Below are 15,058 nucleotides of genomic sequence, written 5' to 3'. Positions count from 1 at the left end.
TCTTCTCATGTTAACCTATAAAATCGGGCTCTTCTCATGTTAACCTATAGTATATGTCTCTTCTCATGTTAACCTATAGAATCTGGCTCTTCTAATGTCAACCTATAGAATCTGGCTCTTCTCATGTTAACCTATAAAATCGGGCTCTTCTCATGTTAACATATAGAATCAGGCTCTTCTCATGTTAACCTATAGAATCTGACTCTTCTCATGTTAACCTATAAAATCTGGCTCTTCTCATGTTAACCTATAGTATATGTCTCTTCTCATGTTAACCTATAGAATATGGCTATTCGCATGTTAACCTATAGAATCTGTCTCTTCTTAATGTCAACCTATAGAATCTGGCTCTTCTAATGTCAACCTATAGAATCTGGCTCTTCTCATGTTAGCCTATAGAATATGTCTCTTCTCATGTTCACCTATAGAATATGTCTCTTCTCATGTTAACCTATAGAATCTGACTCTTCTCATGTTAACCTATAGAATCTGACTCTTCTCATGTTAACCTATAGAATATGTCTATTCTCATGTTAACCTATAGAATATGTCTCTTCTCATGTTAACCTATAGAATATGTCTCTTCTCATGTTAACCTATAGAATATGTCTCTTCTCATGTTAACCTATAGAATCTGGCTCTTCTCATGTAAGCCTATAGAATATGTCTCTTCTCATGTTAACCTATAGAATATGTCTCTTCTCGTGTTAACCTATAGAATATGTCTCTTCTCATGTTAACCTATAGAATCTGGCTCTTCTCATGTAAGCCTATAGAATATGTCTCTTCTCATGTTAACCTATAGAATATGTCTCTTCTCATGTAAGCCTATAGAATATGTCTCTTCTCATGTTAACCTATAGAATATGTCTCTTCTCATGTTAACCTATAGAACCTGGCTCTTCTCATGTTGACTTATGTTGCCTCTCATGATCCTAGGAGAGTTACTGAATGACCTGCCACAGACCTGACCTCAGCTCGCTATCAGGGAGTTACTGAATGACCTGCCACTGACCTGACCTCAGCTCGCTATCAGGGAGTTACTGAATGACCTGCCACTAACCTGACCTCAGCTCGCTATCAGGGAGTTACTGAATGACCTGCCACTGACCTGACCTCAGCTCGCTATCAGGGAGTTACTGAATGACCTGCCACTGACCTGACCTCAGCTCGCTATCAGGGAGTTACTGAATGACCTGCCACAGACCTGACCTCAGCTCGCTATCAGGGAGTTACTGAATGACCTGCCACAGACCTGACCTCAGCTCGCTATCAGGGAGTTACTGAATGACCTGCCACTAACCTGACCTCAGCTCGCTATCAGGGAGTTACTGAATGACCTGCCACTGACCTGACCTCAGCTCGCTATCAGGGAGTTACTGAATGACCTGCCACAGACCTGACCTCAGCTCGCTATCAGGGAGTTACTGAATGACCTGCCACAGACCTGACCTCAGCTCGCTATCAGGGAGTTACTGAATGACCTGCCACAGACCTGACCTCAGCTCGCTATCAGGAGTTACTGAATGACCTGCCACTAACCTGACCTCAGCTCGCTATCAGGGAGTTACTGAATGACCTGCCACTGACCTGACCTCAGCTCGCTATCAGGGAGTTACTGAATGACCTGCCACTGACCTGACCTCAGCTCGCTATCAGGGAGTTACTGAATGACCTGCCACTGACCTGACCTCAGCTCGCTATCAGGGAGTTACTGAATGACCTGCCACTAACCTGACCTCAGCTCGCTATCAGGGAGTTACTGAATGACCTGCCACTGACCTGACCTCAGCTCGCTATCAGGAGTTACTGAATGACCTGCCACAGACCTGACCTCAGCTCGCTATCAGGGAGTTACTGAATGACCTGCCACCGACCTGACCTCAGCTCGCTATCAGGGAGTTACTGAATGACCTGCCACAGACCTGACCTCAGCTCGCTATCAGGGAGTTACTGAATGACCTGCCACTGACCTGACCTCAGCTCGCTATCAGGGAGTTACTGAATGACCTGCCACAGACCTGACCTCAGCTCGCTATCAGGGAGTTACTGAATGACCTGCCACAGACCTGACCTCAGCTCGCTATCAGGGAGTTACTGAATGACCTGCCACTGACCTGACCTCAGCTCGCTATCAGGGAGTTACTGAATGACCTGCCACTGACCTGACCTCAGCTCGCTATCAGGGAGTTACTGAATGACCTGCCACAGACCTGACCTCAGCTCGCTATCAGGGAGTTACTGAATGACCTGCCACAGACCTGACCTCAGCTCGCTATCAGGGAGTTACTGAATGACCTGCCACTAACCTGACCTCAGCTCGCTATCAGGGAGTTACTGAATGACCTGCCACTGACCTGACCTCAGCTCGCTATCAGGGAGTTACTGAATGACCTGCCACAGACCTGACCTCAGCTCGCTATCAGGGAGTTACTGAATGACCTGCCACTAACCTGACCTCAGCTCGCTATCAGGGAGTTACTGAATGACCTGCCACTGACCTGACCTCAGCTCGCTATCAGGGAGTTACTGAATGACCTGCCACAGACCTGACCTCAGCTCGCTATCAGGGAGTTACTGAATGACCTGCCACTGACCTGACCTCAGCTCGCTATCAGGGAGTTACTGAATGACCTGCCACAGACCTGACCTCAGCTCGCTATCAGGGAGTTACTGAATGACCTGCCACTAACCTGACCTCAGCTCGCTATCAGGGAGTTACTGAATGACCTGCCACTGACCTGACCTCAGCTCGCTATCAGGGAGTTACTGAATGACCTGCCACTAACCTGACCTCAGCTCGCTATCAGGGAGTTACTGAATGACCTGCCACTGACCTGACCTCAGCTCGCTATCAGGGAGTTACTGAATGACCTGCCACAGACCTGACCTCAGCTCGCTATCAGGGAGTTACTGAATGACCTGCCACAGACCTGACCTCAGCTCGCTATCAGGGAGTTACTGAATGACCTGCCACTGACCTGACCTCAGCTCGCTATCAGGGAGTTACTGAATGACCTGCCACTAACCTGACCTCAGCTCGCTATCAGGGAGTTACTGAATGACCTGCCACTAACCTGACCTCAGCTCGCTATCAGGGAGTTACTGAATGACCTGCCACTAACCTGACCTCAGCTCGCTATCAGGGAGTTACTGAATGACCTGCCACTAACCTGACCTCAGCTCGCTATCAGGGAGTTACTGAATGACCTGCCACCGACCTGACCTCAGCTCGCTATCAGGGAGTTACTGAATGACCTGCCACTGACCTGACCTCAGCTCGCTATCAGGGAGTTACTGAATGACCTGCCACAGACCTGACCTCAGCTCGCTATCAGGGAGTTACTGAATGACCTGCCACTGACCTGACCTCAGCTCGCTATCAGGGAGTTACTGAATGACCTGCCACTGACCTGACCTCAGCTCGCTATCAGGGAGTTACTGAATGACCTGCCACTGACCTGACCTCAGCTCGCTATCAGGGAGTTACTGAATGACCTGCCACAGACCTGACCTCAGCTCGCTATCAGGGAGTTACTGAATGACCTGCCACTGACCTCAGCTCACTATCAGGGAGTTACTGAATGACCTGCCACTGACCTGACCTCAGCTCGCTATCAGGAGTTACTGAATGACCTGCCACTGACCTGACCTCAGCTCGCTATCAGGGAGTTACTGAATGACCTGCCACAGACCTGACCTCAGCTCGCTATCAGGGAGTTACTGAATGACCTGCCACAAACCTGACCTCAGCTCGCTATTAGGGAGTTACTGAATGACCTGCCACAGACCTGACCTCAGCTCGCTATCAGGGAGTTACTGAATGACCTGCCACTAACCTGACCTCAGCTCGCTATCAGGGAGTTACTGAATGACCTGCCACAGACCTGACCTCAGCTCGCTATCAGGGAGTTACTGAATGACCTGCCACAGACCTGACCTCAGCTCGCTATCAGGGAGTTACTGAATGACCTGCCACTGACCTGACCTCAGCTCGCTATCAGTGAAACAGGAGGGGAGAGATGTCCTCATGTTGTTGCTATGCTAATTGGCAATGGTGTGGTAATGGTATGGTTATTTTGCTGTATAATGTTTGGCAGGATCGTGTAGGTTCAGAGAGACAGACACCACCTGTGTCCAGCACAACTTATCGTTCAAATACTAATGATATTAGGAAGAAGAAGCAACTATTTAATGCTTTTATGAGCATTATAGACTGGATCCATGGTTATTCTCCTCATTTTCAATAGGCGTTGATAAAAGGATGCACGTTGCGTATCAAACAGGGGTCTTACCTCGTAACACCATAGGCTGGAAAGCTGATTGTGTTTTTGATGAACAGTGTGAAGTTCTCTGCCGACATCAACAGTGCAGGGCTGCACAGGAAACAGTAGAACAAATTAAAACAAAGACCAACAGAGCAAAACACACACACAGACACACACAGACACACACAGACACACACACAGACACACACAGACACACACAGACACACACAGACACACACACACAGACACACACAGACACACACAGACACACACACAGACACACACAGACACACACACAGACACACACAGACACACACAGACACACACAGACCCACACAGACACACACAGACACACACACAGACACAGACACACACAGACACACACACAGACACACACAGACAGACACAGACACACACACAGACACACACAGACACACACAGACACACACACACACACAGACACACACAGACACACACAGACACACAGACACACACAGACACACACAGAAACACACACAGACACACACAGACACACACAGACACACAGACCCACACAGACACACACAGACACACACAGACACACACACAGACACACACAGACACACACAGACACACACAGACACACACACAGACACACACACACACACACAGACACACACACACACACAGACACACACACACACACACACACACAGACACACACACAGACACAGACACATACAGACACACACAGACACACACACAGACACACACACACAGACACACACAGACACAGGACACAGACACACAGACACACACAGACATGTGGACCTTCACACAGACACACACAGAGCACACAGTAACGCCACAGTGGGTTCGATTCCCAGGACCACACACAGACACAGGTACACAGACATGACTGTACAGACACACATAGACACACACACAGACACAGACACACAGACAGACACTCAGACACACACACAGACAAACACACATACACACACAGAGACACACACACAGACACACACAGACACACACAGACACACACAGACACACACAGAAAGGTCATAACAAGAAATTGGTAGAGACCATTTTAATTTCATCAGCCTACAAATAATTTAATAAAGTCCAAAGGTTGTTCAGTACCATTCAGTACATAACACTTCTGATGAGTAGTTAAAATGTTATACCTGTAAAGCTTGAACATAATTTGATTGATCTTACATACTCTGGGATACTGCCGTCATCTTCCACAGGACACCAGGCTAGCACCTCACACATCTTGGTTGTGTTCACCAAACACTTCCCCGTCATATGTCCTTGGGGTGGGGGTGGGGCAGTGGGACAAAGACACGGAGAAAAAGACACGAGGGATATAGCTTTTCCAACATGGAGTAACAACTATGAGCCCACAGATTAGGGTTGTCACCATATCAGTAAGGCGACACTCGAGAGGTATCGTGGCAAGGACACAACACATGAAGCTGACTGAATTCCCTGAGGAAAACAGTCCTAATGTGGGAAACAAACAGCCTGATGTTGTCACCCAGAATCACATGTTTCTTTAACAAGTTAAATCACACTATGTTTCTGTTATATCACACTATGTTCCATACAGCAGGGTTTTTTAAAGAATCACATGTTTCTATAACCGGTTATATCACACACTTGGGGCGGCAGGGTAGCCTAGTGGTTAGAGCGTTGGACTAGTAACCGAAAGGTTGCAAGTTCAAATCCCCGAGCTGCTTTGTGTTTGTGGTCCTGCCTCTCTGGTCCTGCCTCTCTGGTCCTGCCTCTCTGGTCCTGCCTCCCTGGTCCTGCCTCCCTGGTCCTGTCTCTCCCTGGTCCTGTCTCTCTGGTCCTGTCTCTCTGGTCCTGCCTCCCTGGTCCTGTCTCTCTGGTCCTCTCTCCCTGGTCCTGTCTCTCTCTGGTCCTACCTCCCCTGGTCCTGTCTCTCTCTGGTCCTGCCTCTCTGGTCCTGCCTCTCTGGTCCTGTCTCTCTCTGGTCCTGTCTCTCTGGTCCTGCCTCCCTGGTCCTGTGCCTCCCTGGTCCTGTCTCTCTTTGGTCCTGCCTCCCTGGTCCTGTCTCTCTGGTCCTGCCTCCCTGGTCCTGCCTCCCTGGTCCTGCCTCTCTGGTCCTGTCTCTCTGGTCCCGCCTCCCTGGTCCCGTCTCTCCCTGGTCCTGCCTCTCTGGTCCTGCCTCTCTGGTCCTGTCTCCCTGGTCCTGTCTCTCTCTGGTCCTGCCTCCCTGGTCCTGTCTCTCTCTGGTCCTGCCTCCTTGGTCCTGCCTCCCTGGTCCTGTCTCTCTCTGGTCCTGTCTCTCTTTGGTCCTGCCTCCCTGGTCCTGTCTCTCTGGTCCTGCCTCTCCCTGGTCCTGCCTCTCTGGTCCTGCCTCCTGGTCCCGTCTCTCTGGTCCCGTCTCTCTGGTCCTGCCTCCCTGGTCCTGTCTCTCTCTGGTCCTGCCTCCCTGGTCCTGTCTCTCTGGTCCTGCCTCCCTGGTCCTGTCTCTCTCTGGTCCTGCCTCCCTGGTCCTGTCTCTCTGGTCCTGCCTCCCTGGTCCTGTCTCTCTCTGGTCCTGCCTCCTGGTCCTGTCTCTCTGGTCCTGCCTCCCTGGTCCTGTCTCTCTGGTCCTGCCTCCTGGTCCTGTCTCTCTGGTCCTCTCTCCCTGGTCCTGTCTCTCTCTGGTCCTGCCTCCCTGGTCCTGTCTCTCTCTGGTCCTGTCTCTCTGGTCCTGTCTCTCTCTGGTCCTGTCTCTCTGGTCCTGTCTCTCTGGTCCTGTCTCTCTGGTCCTGTCTCTCTCTGGTCCTGTCTCTCTGGTCCTGCCTCCCTGGTCCTGTCTCTCCCTGGTCCTGTGCCTCCCTGGTCCTGTCTCTCCCTGGTCCTGTCTCTCCCTGGTCCTGTCTCTCTTTGGTCCTGCCTCCCTGGTCCTGTCTCTCTGGTCCTGCCTCCCTGGTCCTGTCTCTCTGGTCCCGCCTCCCTGGTCCCATCTCTCTCTGGTCCTGCCTCCCTGGTCCAGCCTCTCTGGTCCTCTCTCTCTGGTCCTCTCTCTCTGGTCCAGCCTCTCTGGTCCTCTCTCTCTGGTCCTGTCTCTCTGGTCCTGCCTCTCTGGTCCTGTCTCCCTGGTCCTGTCTCTCTCTGGTCCTGTCTCTCTCTGGTCCTGTCTCTCTGGTCCTGCCTCCTGGTCCTGTCTCTCTCTGGTCCTGCCTCCCTGGTCCTGCCTCCCTGGTCCTGCCTCCCTGGTCCTGTCTCTCTCTGGTCCTGCCTCCCTAGTCCTGCCTCCCTGGTCCTGTCTCTCTTGGTCCTGCCTCCCTGGTCCTGTCTCTCTGGTCCTGCCTCCCTGGTCCTGCCTCTCCCTGGTCCTGTCTCTCCCTGGTCCTCTCTCCCTGGTCCTGCCTCTCTGGTCCTGCCTCCCTGGTCCCGTCTCTCTGGTCCTGTCTCTCTGGTCCTGCCTCCCTGGTCCTGTGCCTCCCTGGTCCTGTCTCTCCCTGGTCCTGTCTCTCCCTGGTCCTGTCTCTCCCTGGTCCTGCCTCCCTGGTCCTGTCTCTCTTTGGTCCTGCCTCCCTGGTCCTGTCTCTCTGGTCCTGCCTCCCTGGTCCTGCCTCTCTGGTCCTGCCTCCCTGGTCCTGTCTCTCTGGTCCCGCCTCCTGGTCCCGTCTCTCTCTGGTCCTGCCTCCCTGGTCCTGCCTCCTGGTCCTGCCTCTCTGGTCCTGTCTCTCTGGTCCAGCCTCTCTGGTCCTCTCTCTCTGGTCCTGTCTCACTGGTCCTGCCTCTCTGGTCCCGTCTCTCTCTGGTCCTGCCTCCCTGGTCCTGCCTCCCTGGTCCTGCCTCTCTGGTCCTGTCTCTCTGGTCCAGCCTCTCTGGTCCTCTCTCTCTGGTCCTGTCTCTCTGGTCCTGCCTCTCTGGTCCTGTCTCCCTGGTCCTGTCTCTCTGGTCCTGTCTCTCTCTGGTCCTGTCTCTCTGGTCCTGCCTCCCTGGTCCTGTCTCTCTCTGGTCCTGCCTCCCTGGTCCTGCCTCCCTGGTCCTGCCTCCCTGGTCCTGTCTCTCTCTGGTCCTGCCTCCCTAGTCCTGCCTCCCTGGTCCTGTCTCTCTTTGGTCCTGCCTCCCTGGTCCTGTCTCTCTGGTCCTGCCTCCCTGGTCCTGCCTCTCCCTGGTCCTGTCTCTCCCTGGTCCTCTCTCCCTGGTCCTGCCTCTCTGGTCCTGCCTCCTGGTCCCGTCTCTCTGGTCCTGTCTCTCTGGTCCTGCCTCCCTGGTCCTGTGCCTCCCTGGTCCTGTCTCTCCCTGGTCCTGTCTCTCCCTGGTCCTGTCTCTCCCTGGTCCTGCCTCCCTGGTCCTGTCTCTCTTTGGTCCTGCCTCCCTGGTCCTGTCTCTCTGGTCCTGCCTCCCTGGTCCTGCCTCTCTGGTCCTGCCTCCCTGGTCCTGTCTCTCTGGTCCCGCCTCCCTGGTCCTGTCTCTCTCTGGTCCTGCCTCCCTGGTCCTGTCTCTCTCTGGTCCTGCCTCTCTGGTCCTCTCTCTCTGGTCCTGCCTCTCTGGTCCTCTCTCTCTGGTCCTGCCTCTCTGGTCCTGCCTCTCTGGTCCTGTCTCTCTCTGGTCCTGTCTCTCTGGTCCTGCCTCCCTGGTCCTGTCTCTCTCTGGTCCTGCCTCTCTGGTCCTGTCTCTCTCTGGTCCTGTCTCTCTGGTCCTGCCTCCCTGGTCCTGTCTCTCTCTGGTCCTGCCTCCCTGGTCCTGCCTCCCTGGTCCTGTCTCTCTCTGGTCCTGCCTCCCTGGTCCTGTCTCTCTTTGGTCCTGCCTCCCTGGTCCTGCCTCCCTGGTCCTGTCTCTCTCTGGTCCTGCCTCCCTAGTCCTGCCTCCCTGGTCCTGTCTCTCTTTGGTCCTGCCTCCCTGGTCCTGTCTCTCTGGTCCTGCCTCCCTGGTCCTGCCTCTCCCTGGTCCTGTCTCTCCCTGGTCCTGCCTCCCTGGTCCTGCCTCTCCCTGGTCCTGCCTCTCCCTGGTCCTGTCTCTCCCTGGTCCTGCCTCTCTGGTCCTGCCTCCCTGGTCCCGTCTCTCTGGTCCTGTCTCTCTGGTCCCGCCTACCTGGTCCCGCCTCTCTGGTCCCGCCTTTCTGGTCCCGCCTCCCTGGTCCTGCCTCCCTGGTCCTCTCTCTCCCTGTCCTGTCTCTCCCTGGTCCTGTCTCTCCCTGTCCTGTCTCTCCCTGGTCCTGTCTCTCCCTGTCCTGTCTCTCCCTGGTCCTGGCTCTCCCTGTCCTGTCTCTCCCTGGTCCTGTCTCTCCCTGTCCTGTCTCTCCCTGGTCCTGTCTCTACCTGTCCTGTCTCTCCCGGTCCTGTCTCTACCTGGTCCTGTCTCTCCCAGGTCCTGTCTCTCCCTGGTCCTGTCTCTCCCTGTCCTGTCTCTCCCTGGTCCTGCCTCCCTGGTCCTGTCTCTCCCTGTCCTGTCTCTCCCTGGTCCTGTCTCTCCCTGCCCTGTCTCTCCCTGGTCCTGTCTCTCCCTGTCCTGTCTCTCCCTGGTCCTGTCTCTCCCTGTCCTGTCTCTCCCTGGTCCTGTCTCTCCCTGGTCCTGTCTCTCCCTGTCCTGTCTCTCCCTGTCCTGTCTCTCCCTGTCCTGTCTCTCCCTGTCCTGTCTCTCCCTGTCCTGTCTCTCCCTGTCCTGTCTCTCCCTGTCCTGTCTCTCCCTGCCACCCTACAGGACATAATCATAAGACCGGTTCACCCTGAGGGCTTTAACAGCTTCTGTTCTGTTTGCTTGCCTCTAGTTTCAACCACAGTCTAACCATTAACCAGCACATCCTTCTCAAGGACACAAGGATATATAGATGCCCCCCCAAGTCAACATGGCAGTGGTGGCGTCAACAGATCTAAATCATCTGCCAACAGCAGATGTTGAAAGTGAAAGGGCTGATGTGGTTCTGAGAGCTTGAAGAGGCTTGGCTGTAACCCAGGGTCACATAAGGACAAAATACACAACCAACCCTTTCAACTGCCACGTTATATAGGCTTTAGAATTGTTGTTGGATCCACTGCTACTACTCTACAATTTATCTGCCTGTCTCTGACTGTCTGCCTGTCTCTGACTGTCTGTCTGTCTCTGACTGCGTGCCTATGTCTCTGACTGTGTGCCTATGTCTCTGACTGTCTGCCTGTCTCTGACTGCGTGCCTATGTCTCTGACTGTGTGCCTATGTCTCTGACTGGCTGCCTGTCTCTGACTGTCTGCCTATGTCTCTGACTGTCTGCCTATGTCTCTGACTGTCTGCCTATGTCTCTGACTGTCTGGCTGCCTGTCTCTGACTGCCTGCCTATGTCTCTGACTGTCTGCCTATGTCTCTGACTGTGTGCCTATGTCTCTGACTGGCTGCCTGTCTCTGACTGTCTGCCTATGTCTCTGACTGTCTGCCTATGTCTCTGACTGTCTGCCTATGTCTCTGACTGTCTGGCTGCCTGTCTCTGACTGTCTGCCTATGGCTCTCACTGTGTGCCTGACTGTCTCTGACTGTGTGCTTGTGTCTCTGACTGTCTTCCTGTGTCTCTGACTGTGTGCCTATGTCTCTGACTGTCTGGCTGCCTGTCTCTGACTGTGTGCCTGTGTCTCTGACTGTGTGCCTATGTCTCTGACTGTCTGCCTGTGTCTCTGACTGTGTGCCTGTGTCTCTGACTGTCTGCCTATGTCTCTGACTGTCTGCCTATGTCTCTGACTGTCTGCCTGGCTCTCTGACTGTCTGCCTATGTCTCTGACTGTCTGGCTGCCTGTCTCTGACTGTGTGCCTATGTCTCTGACTGTGTGCCTGTGTCTCTGACTGTCTGCCTATGTCTCTGACTGTCTGCCTATGTCTCTGACTGTGTGCCTATGTCTCTGACTGTGTGCCTGACTGTCTCTGACTGTGTGCTTGTGTCTCTGACTGTCTTCCTGTGTCTCTGACTGTGTGCCTATGTCTCTGACTGTCTGGCTGCCTGTCTCTGACTGTGTGCCTGTGTCTCTGACTGTGTCTGTTTGCATGCTTTAATAGAATGAGAATCCAAGTCACTCAACCATCCTGGATCCTGGCTGCGAAGAACATGGAAAGTTGTTGATCTAAATTAAGCAAACTTTTTCTTCTTGAATGCAGGGAAATTCCTGACTAGTCAAAATGTTTATCTTGGTGGCTTTGTTTTGTGTGACTAGTGTATTGTACATTTAGCTCATAGAAGCCCCAAAGTACAGATTAACTGAAACTGACCAAAGAACCGCTGAGAAAGTTAACCAACGATAAACCAACTTAATCCTAAAACAATTGTTTTCATTTTACCTTTATTTAACGAGGCAAGTCAGTTAAGAACAAAATCGTATTTCCAGTGACAGCCTAGGAACAGTGGGTTAACTGGTCTAGGAACAGTGGGTTAACTGCCTGTTCAGGGGTAGAACGACAGATTTGTACCTTGTCTCTTCGGGGGTTTGAGCTTGCAACCTTCCGGTTACTAGTCCAACGCTCTAACCACTAGGCTACCCTGCTGTCTCTACGCTCTAACCACTAGGCTACCCTGCCAACTCTACGCTCTAACCACTAGGCTACCCTGCCGCCTCTACGCTCTAACCACTAGGCTACCCTGCCGCCTCTACGCTCTAACCACTAGGCTACCTACCGCCCCTACACTCTAACCACTAGGCTACCTGCCTCCTCTAAACTCTAACCACTAGGCTACCTACCTCCTCTACACTCTAACCACTAGGCTACCTACCCCCCCTACACTCTAACCACTAGGCTACCTACCCCCTACACTCTAACTACTCGGCTACCTACCTCCTCTACACTCTAACCACTAGGCTACCCTGCCGCCTCTACACTCTAACCACTAGGCTACCTACCTCCTCTACACTCTAACCACTAGGCTACCCTGCCGCCCCTACACTCTAACCACTAGGCTACCTACCCCCTACACTCTAACTACTAGGCTACCTACCTCCTCTACACTCTAACCACTAGGCTACCTACCCCCTACACTCTAACTACTCGGCTACCTACCTCCTCTACACTCTAACCACTAGGCTACCTACCTCCTCTACACTCTAACCACTAGGCTACCTACCTCCTCTACACTCTAACCACTAGGCTACCTACCTCCTCTACACTCTAACCACTAGGCTACCTACCTCCTCTACACTCTAACCACTAGGCTACCTACCTCCTCTACACTCTAACCACTAGGCTACCCTGCCGCCTCTACACTCTAACCACTAGGCTACCTACCTCCTCTACACTCTAACCACTAGGCTACCTACCTCCTCTACACTCTAACCACTAGGCTACCTACCTCCTCTACACTCTAACCACTAGGCTACCCTGCCACCTCTACACTCTAACCACTAGGCTACCTACCTCCTCTACACTCTAACCACTAGGCTACCCTGCCTCCTCTACACTCTAACTACTCGGCTACCTACCTCCTCTACACTCTAACCACTAGGTTACCTGCCTCCTCTACACTCTAACCACTAGACTACCTACCTCCTCTACACTCTAACCACTAGACTACCTACCTCCTCTACACTCTAACCACTAGACTACCTACCTCCTCTACACTCTAACCACTAGGCTACCCTGCCACCTCTACACTCTAACCACTAGGCTACCTACCTCCTCTACACTCTAACCACTAGGCTACCCTGCCTCCTCTACACTCTAACCACTAGGCTACCTACCTCCTCTACACTCTAACCACTAGGCTACCTGCCTCCTCTACACTCTAACCACTAGGCTACCCTGCCGCCTCTACACTCTAACCACTAGGCTACCTACCTCCTCTACACTCTAACCACTAGGCTACCTACCTCCTCTACACTCTAACCACTAGGCTACCTACCTCCTCTACACTCTAACCACTAGGCTACCTACCTCCCCTACACTCTAACCACTAGGCTACCTACCACCCCTACACTCTAACCACTAGGCTACCTACCACCCCTACACTCTAACCACTAGGCTACCTACCTCCTCTACACTCTAACCACTAGGCTACCCTGCCGCCTCTACACTCTAACCACTAGGCTACCCTCCTCTACACTCTAACCACTAGGCTACCTACCTCCTCTACACTCTAACCACTAGGCTACCTACCTCCTCTACACTCTAACCACTAGGCTACCTACCTCCTCTACACTCTAACCACTAGGCTACCTACCTCCTCTACACTCTAACCACTAGGCTACCTACCTCCTCTACACTCTAACCACTAGGCTACCCTGCCACCTCTACACTCTAACCACTAGGCTACCTACCTCCTCTACCCTCTAACCACTAGGCTACCCTGCCGCCACCCTGCTGCTCAATGATGATGCAACTGGACACTTAAAACACCTGAAAGATGTTTTTGTTTGTTGTTGCTCTCTGACAAGTGAAATCATGTGCCGTTTTAATTTCTGATAATTTAATTTAACATTTAATTTCAGTTATCAGTACAGAGTGGCTAGAAATATGTATAATGAGAATCCTCTATATATATATATATATATATATATATATATATAAAACTTTAAGAAAGTAAAGGATAGACGACGAAGGGCTCGTTATTTCCACAGAACTCCCAGCCCCTCGTTGTTTATCCCTCATAACGTAGTCACAGAGACGATGGCTAGTGTGAGTAGTCAGGTAGGGAGGGGGTAGTGGTAGTAATGGATGGCTAGATGTGCCAATGCAGAGGGTAGTGGTAGTAATGGATGGCTAGATGTGCCAATGCAGAGGGTAGTGGTAGTAATGGATGGCTAGATGTGCCAATGGTAGTGGTAGTAATGGATGGCTAGATGTGCCAATGCAGAGGGTAGTGGTAGTAATGGATGGCTAGATGTGCCAATGCAGAGGGTAGTGGTAGTAATGGATGGCTAGATGTGCCAATGCAGAGGGTAGTGGTAGTAATGGATGGCTAGATGTGCCAATGCAGAGGGTAGGGGTAGGAATGGATGGCTAGATGTGCCAATGCAGAGGGTAGTGGTAGTAATGGATGGCTAGATGTGCCAATGCAGAGGGTAGTGGTAGTAATGGATGGCTAGATGTGCCAATGCGGAGGGTAGTGGTAGTAATGGATGGCTAGATGTGCCATGTGGAGGGTAGTGGTAGTAATGGATGGCTAGATGTGCCAATGCAGAGGGTAGTGGTAGTAATGGATGGCTAGATGTGCCAATGCAGAGGGTAGTGGTAGTAATGGATGGCTAGATGTGCCAATGCGGAGGGTAGTGGTAGGAATGGATGGCTAGATGTGCCAATGCGGAGAGTAGTGGTAGGAATGGATGGCTAGATGTGCCAATGCGGAGGGTAGTGGTAGTAATGGATGGCTAGATGTGCCAATGCGGAGGGTAGTGGTAGGAATGGATGGCTAGATGTGCCAATGCGGAGGGTAGTGGTAGTAAAGGATGGCTAGATGTGCCAATGCGGATGGTAGTGAGGAGAGTTAGTTAGTCACAGTGTTTCTCAACCTTTTTCATACCAGGGGCCAACAAGCTATGTTTTTTCCTCCTCGGGGGCAACTTACATTCAAACTAGCACTGTAGAACTGACGACATTAGTGTCCGTTAACTATCTCAGGGACCGGCCGGTGATTTGCCGTAGACTGGCGCTGGTCCGCGGACCAGAGGTTGAGAAACACTGAGTTTAGTGAAGGGGACTGTGCCACGCTGTCACACTGCCATGCCGTCCGGACTTTACCATCTCCCGTACGTTCTGATCTCCCTTCACAGTCTGCGTCAGAGCTGCATCGATTCTTCGAGTTTGGGGGCTGAAACACAGGAGTTGGAGTGAGAGTGTACAGTGTATTCGGAAAGTATTCAGACCCCTTCCCTTTTTCCACATTT

The 15,058-nt window shown here is 52.4% G+C and overlaps 1 protein-coding gene and 1 long non-coding RNA gene across 5 annotated transcripts in view; both read right to left on the bottom strand.

Moving 5' to 3' along the window:
- Positions 1-15,058, bottom strand: part of LOC118380992 (P2X purinoceptor 1-like) — a 99,502-nt gene that overhangs the window by 23,288 nt on the left and 61,156 nt on the right. For 3 of the 4 annotated variants that reach the window (XM_052529357.1, XM_052529359.1, XM_052529360.1), the window contains 3 exons: positions 14,913-14,982; positions 5,479-5,569; positions 4,296-4,376 (listed from right to left, as the gene is read on the bottom strand). In XM_052529357.1, the coding sequence (XP_052385317.1) occupies positions 4,296-4,376; positions 5,479-5,569; positions 14,913-14,982 (242 nt within the window). The remainder of the gene's footprint in view (positions 1-4,295; positions 4,377-5,478; positions 5,570-14,912; positions 14,983-15,058) is intronic. The other variant, XM_052529358.1, reaches the window with a different exon arrangement.
- LOC127933057 (uncharacterized) lies at positions 9,916-13,995 on the bottom strand. The gene is made up of 3 exons (XR_008147067.1): positions 13,521-13,995; positions 12,079-12,143; positions 9,916-11,983 (listed from the first exon to the last, which is right to left on the bottom strand). It is a non-coding gene; the product is annotated as an uncharacterized LOC127933057 (long non-coding RNA).

This window comes from Oncorhynchus keta, chromosome 11, assembly GCF_023373465.1.
Source record: "Oncorhynchus keta strain PuntledgeMale-10-30-2019 chromosome 11, Oket_V2, whole genome shotgun sequence".
Lineage (NCBI taxonomy): Eukaryota > Metazoa > Chordata > Actinopteri > Salmoniformes > Salmonidae > Oncorhynchus > Oncorhynchus keta.
Note: the sequence above shows the minus strand (reverse complement) of the source record. Positions and strands in the feature narration are given on the sequence as shown.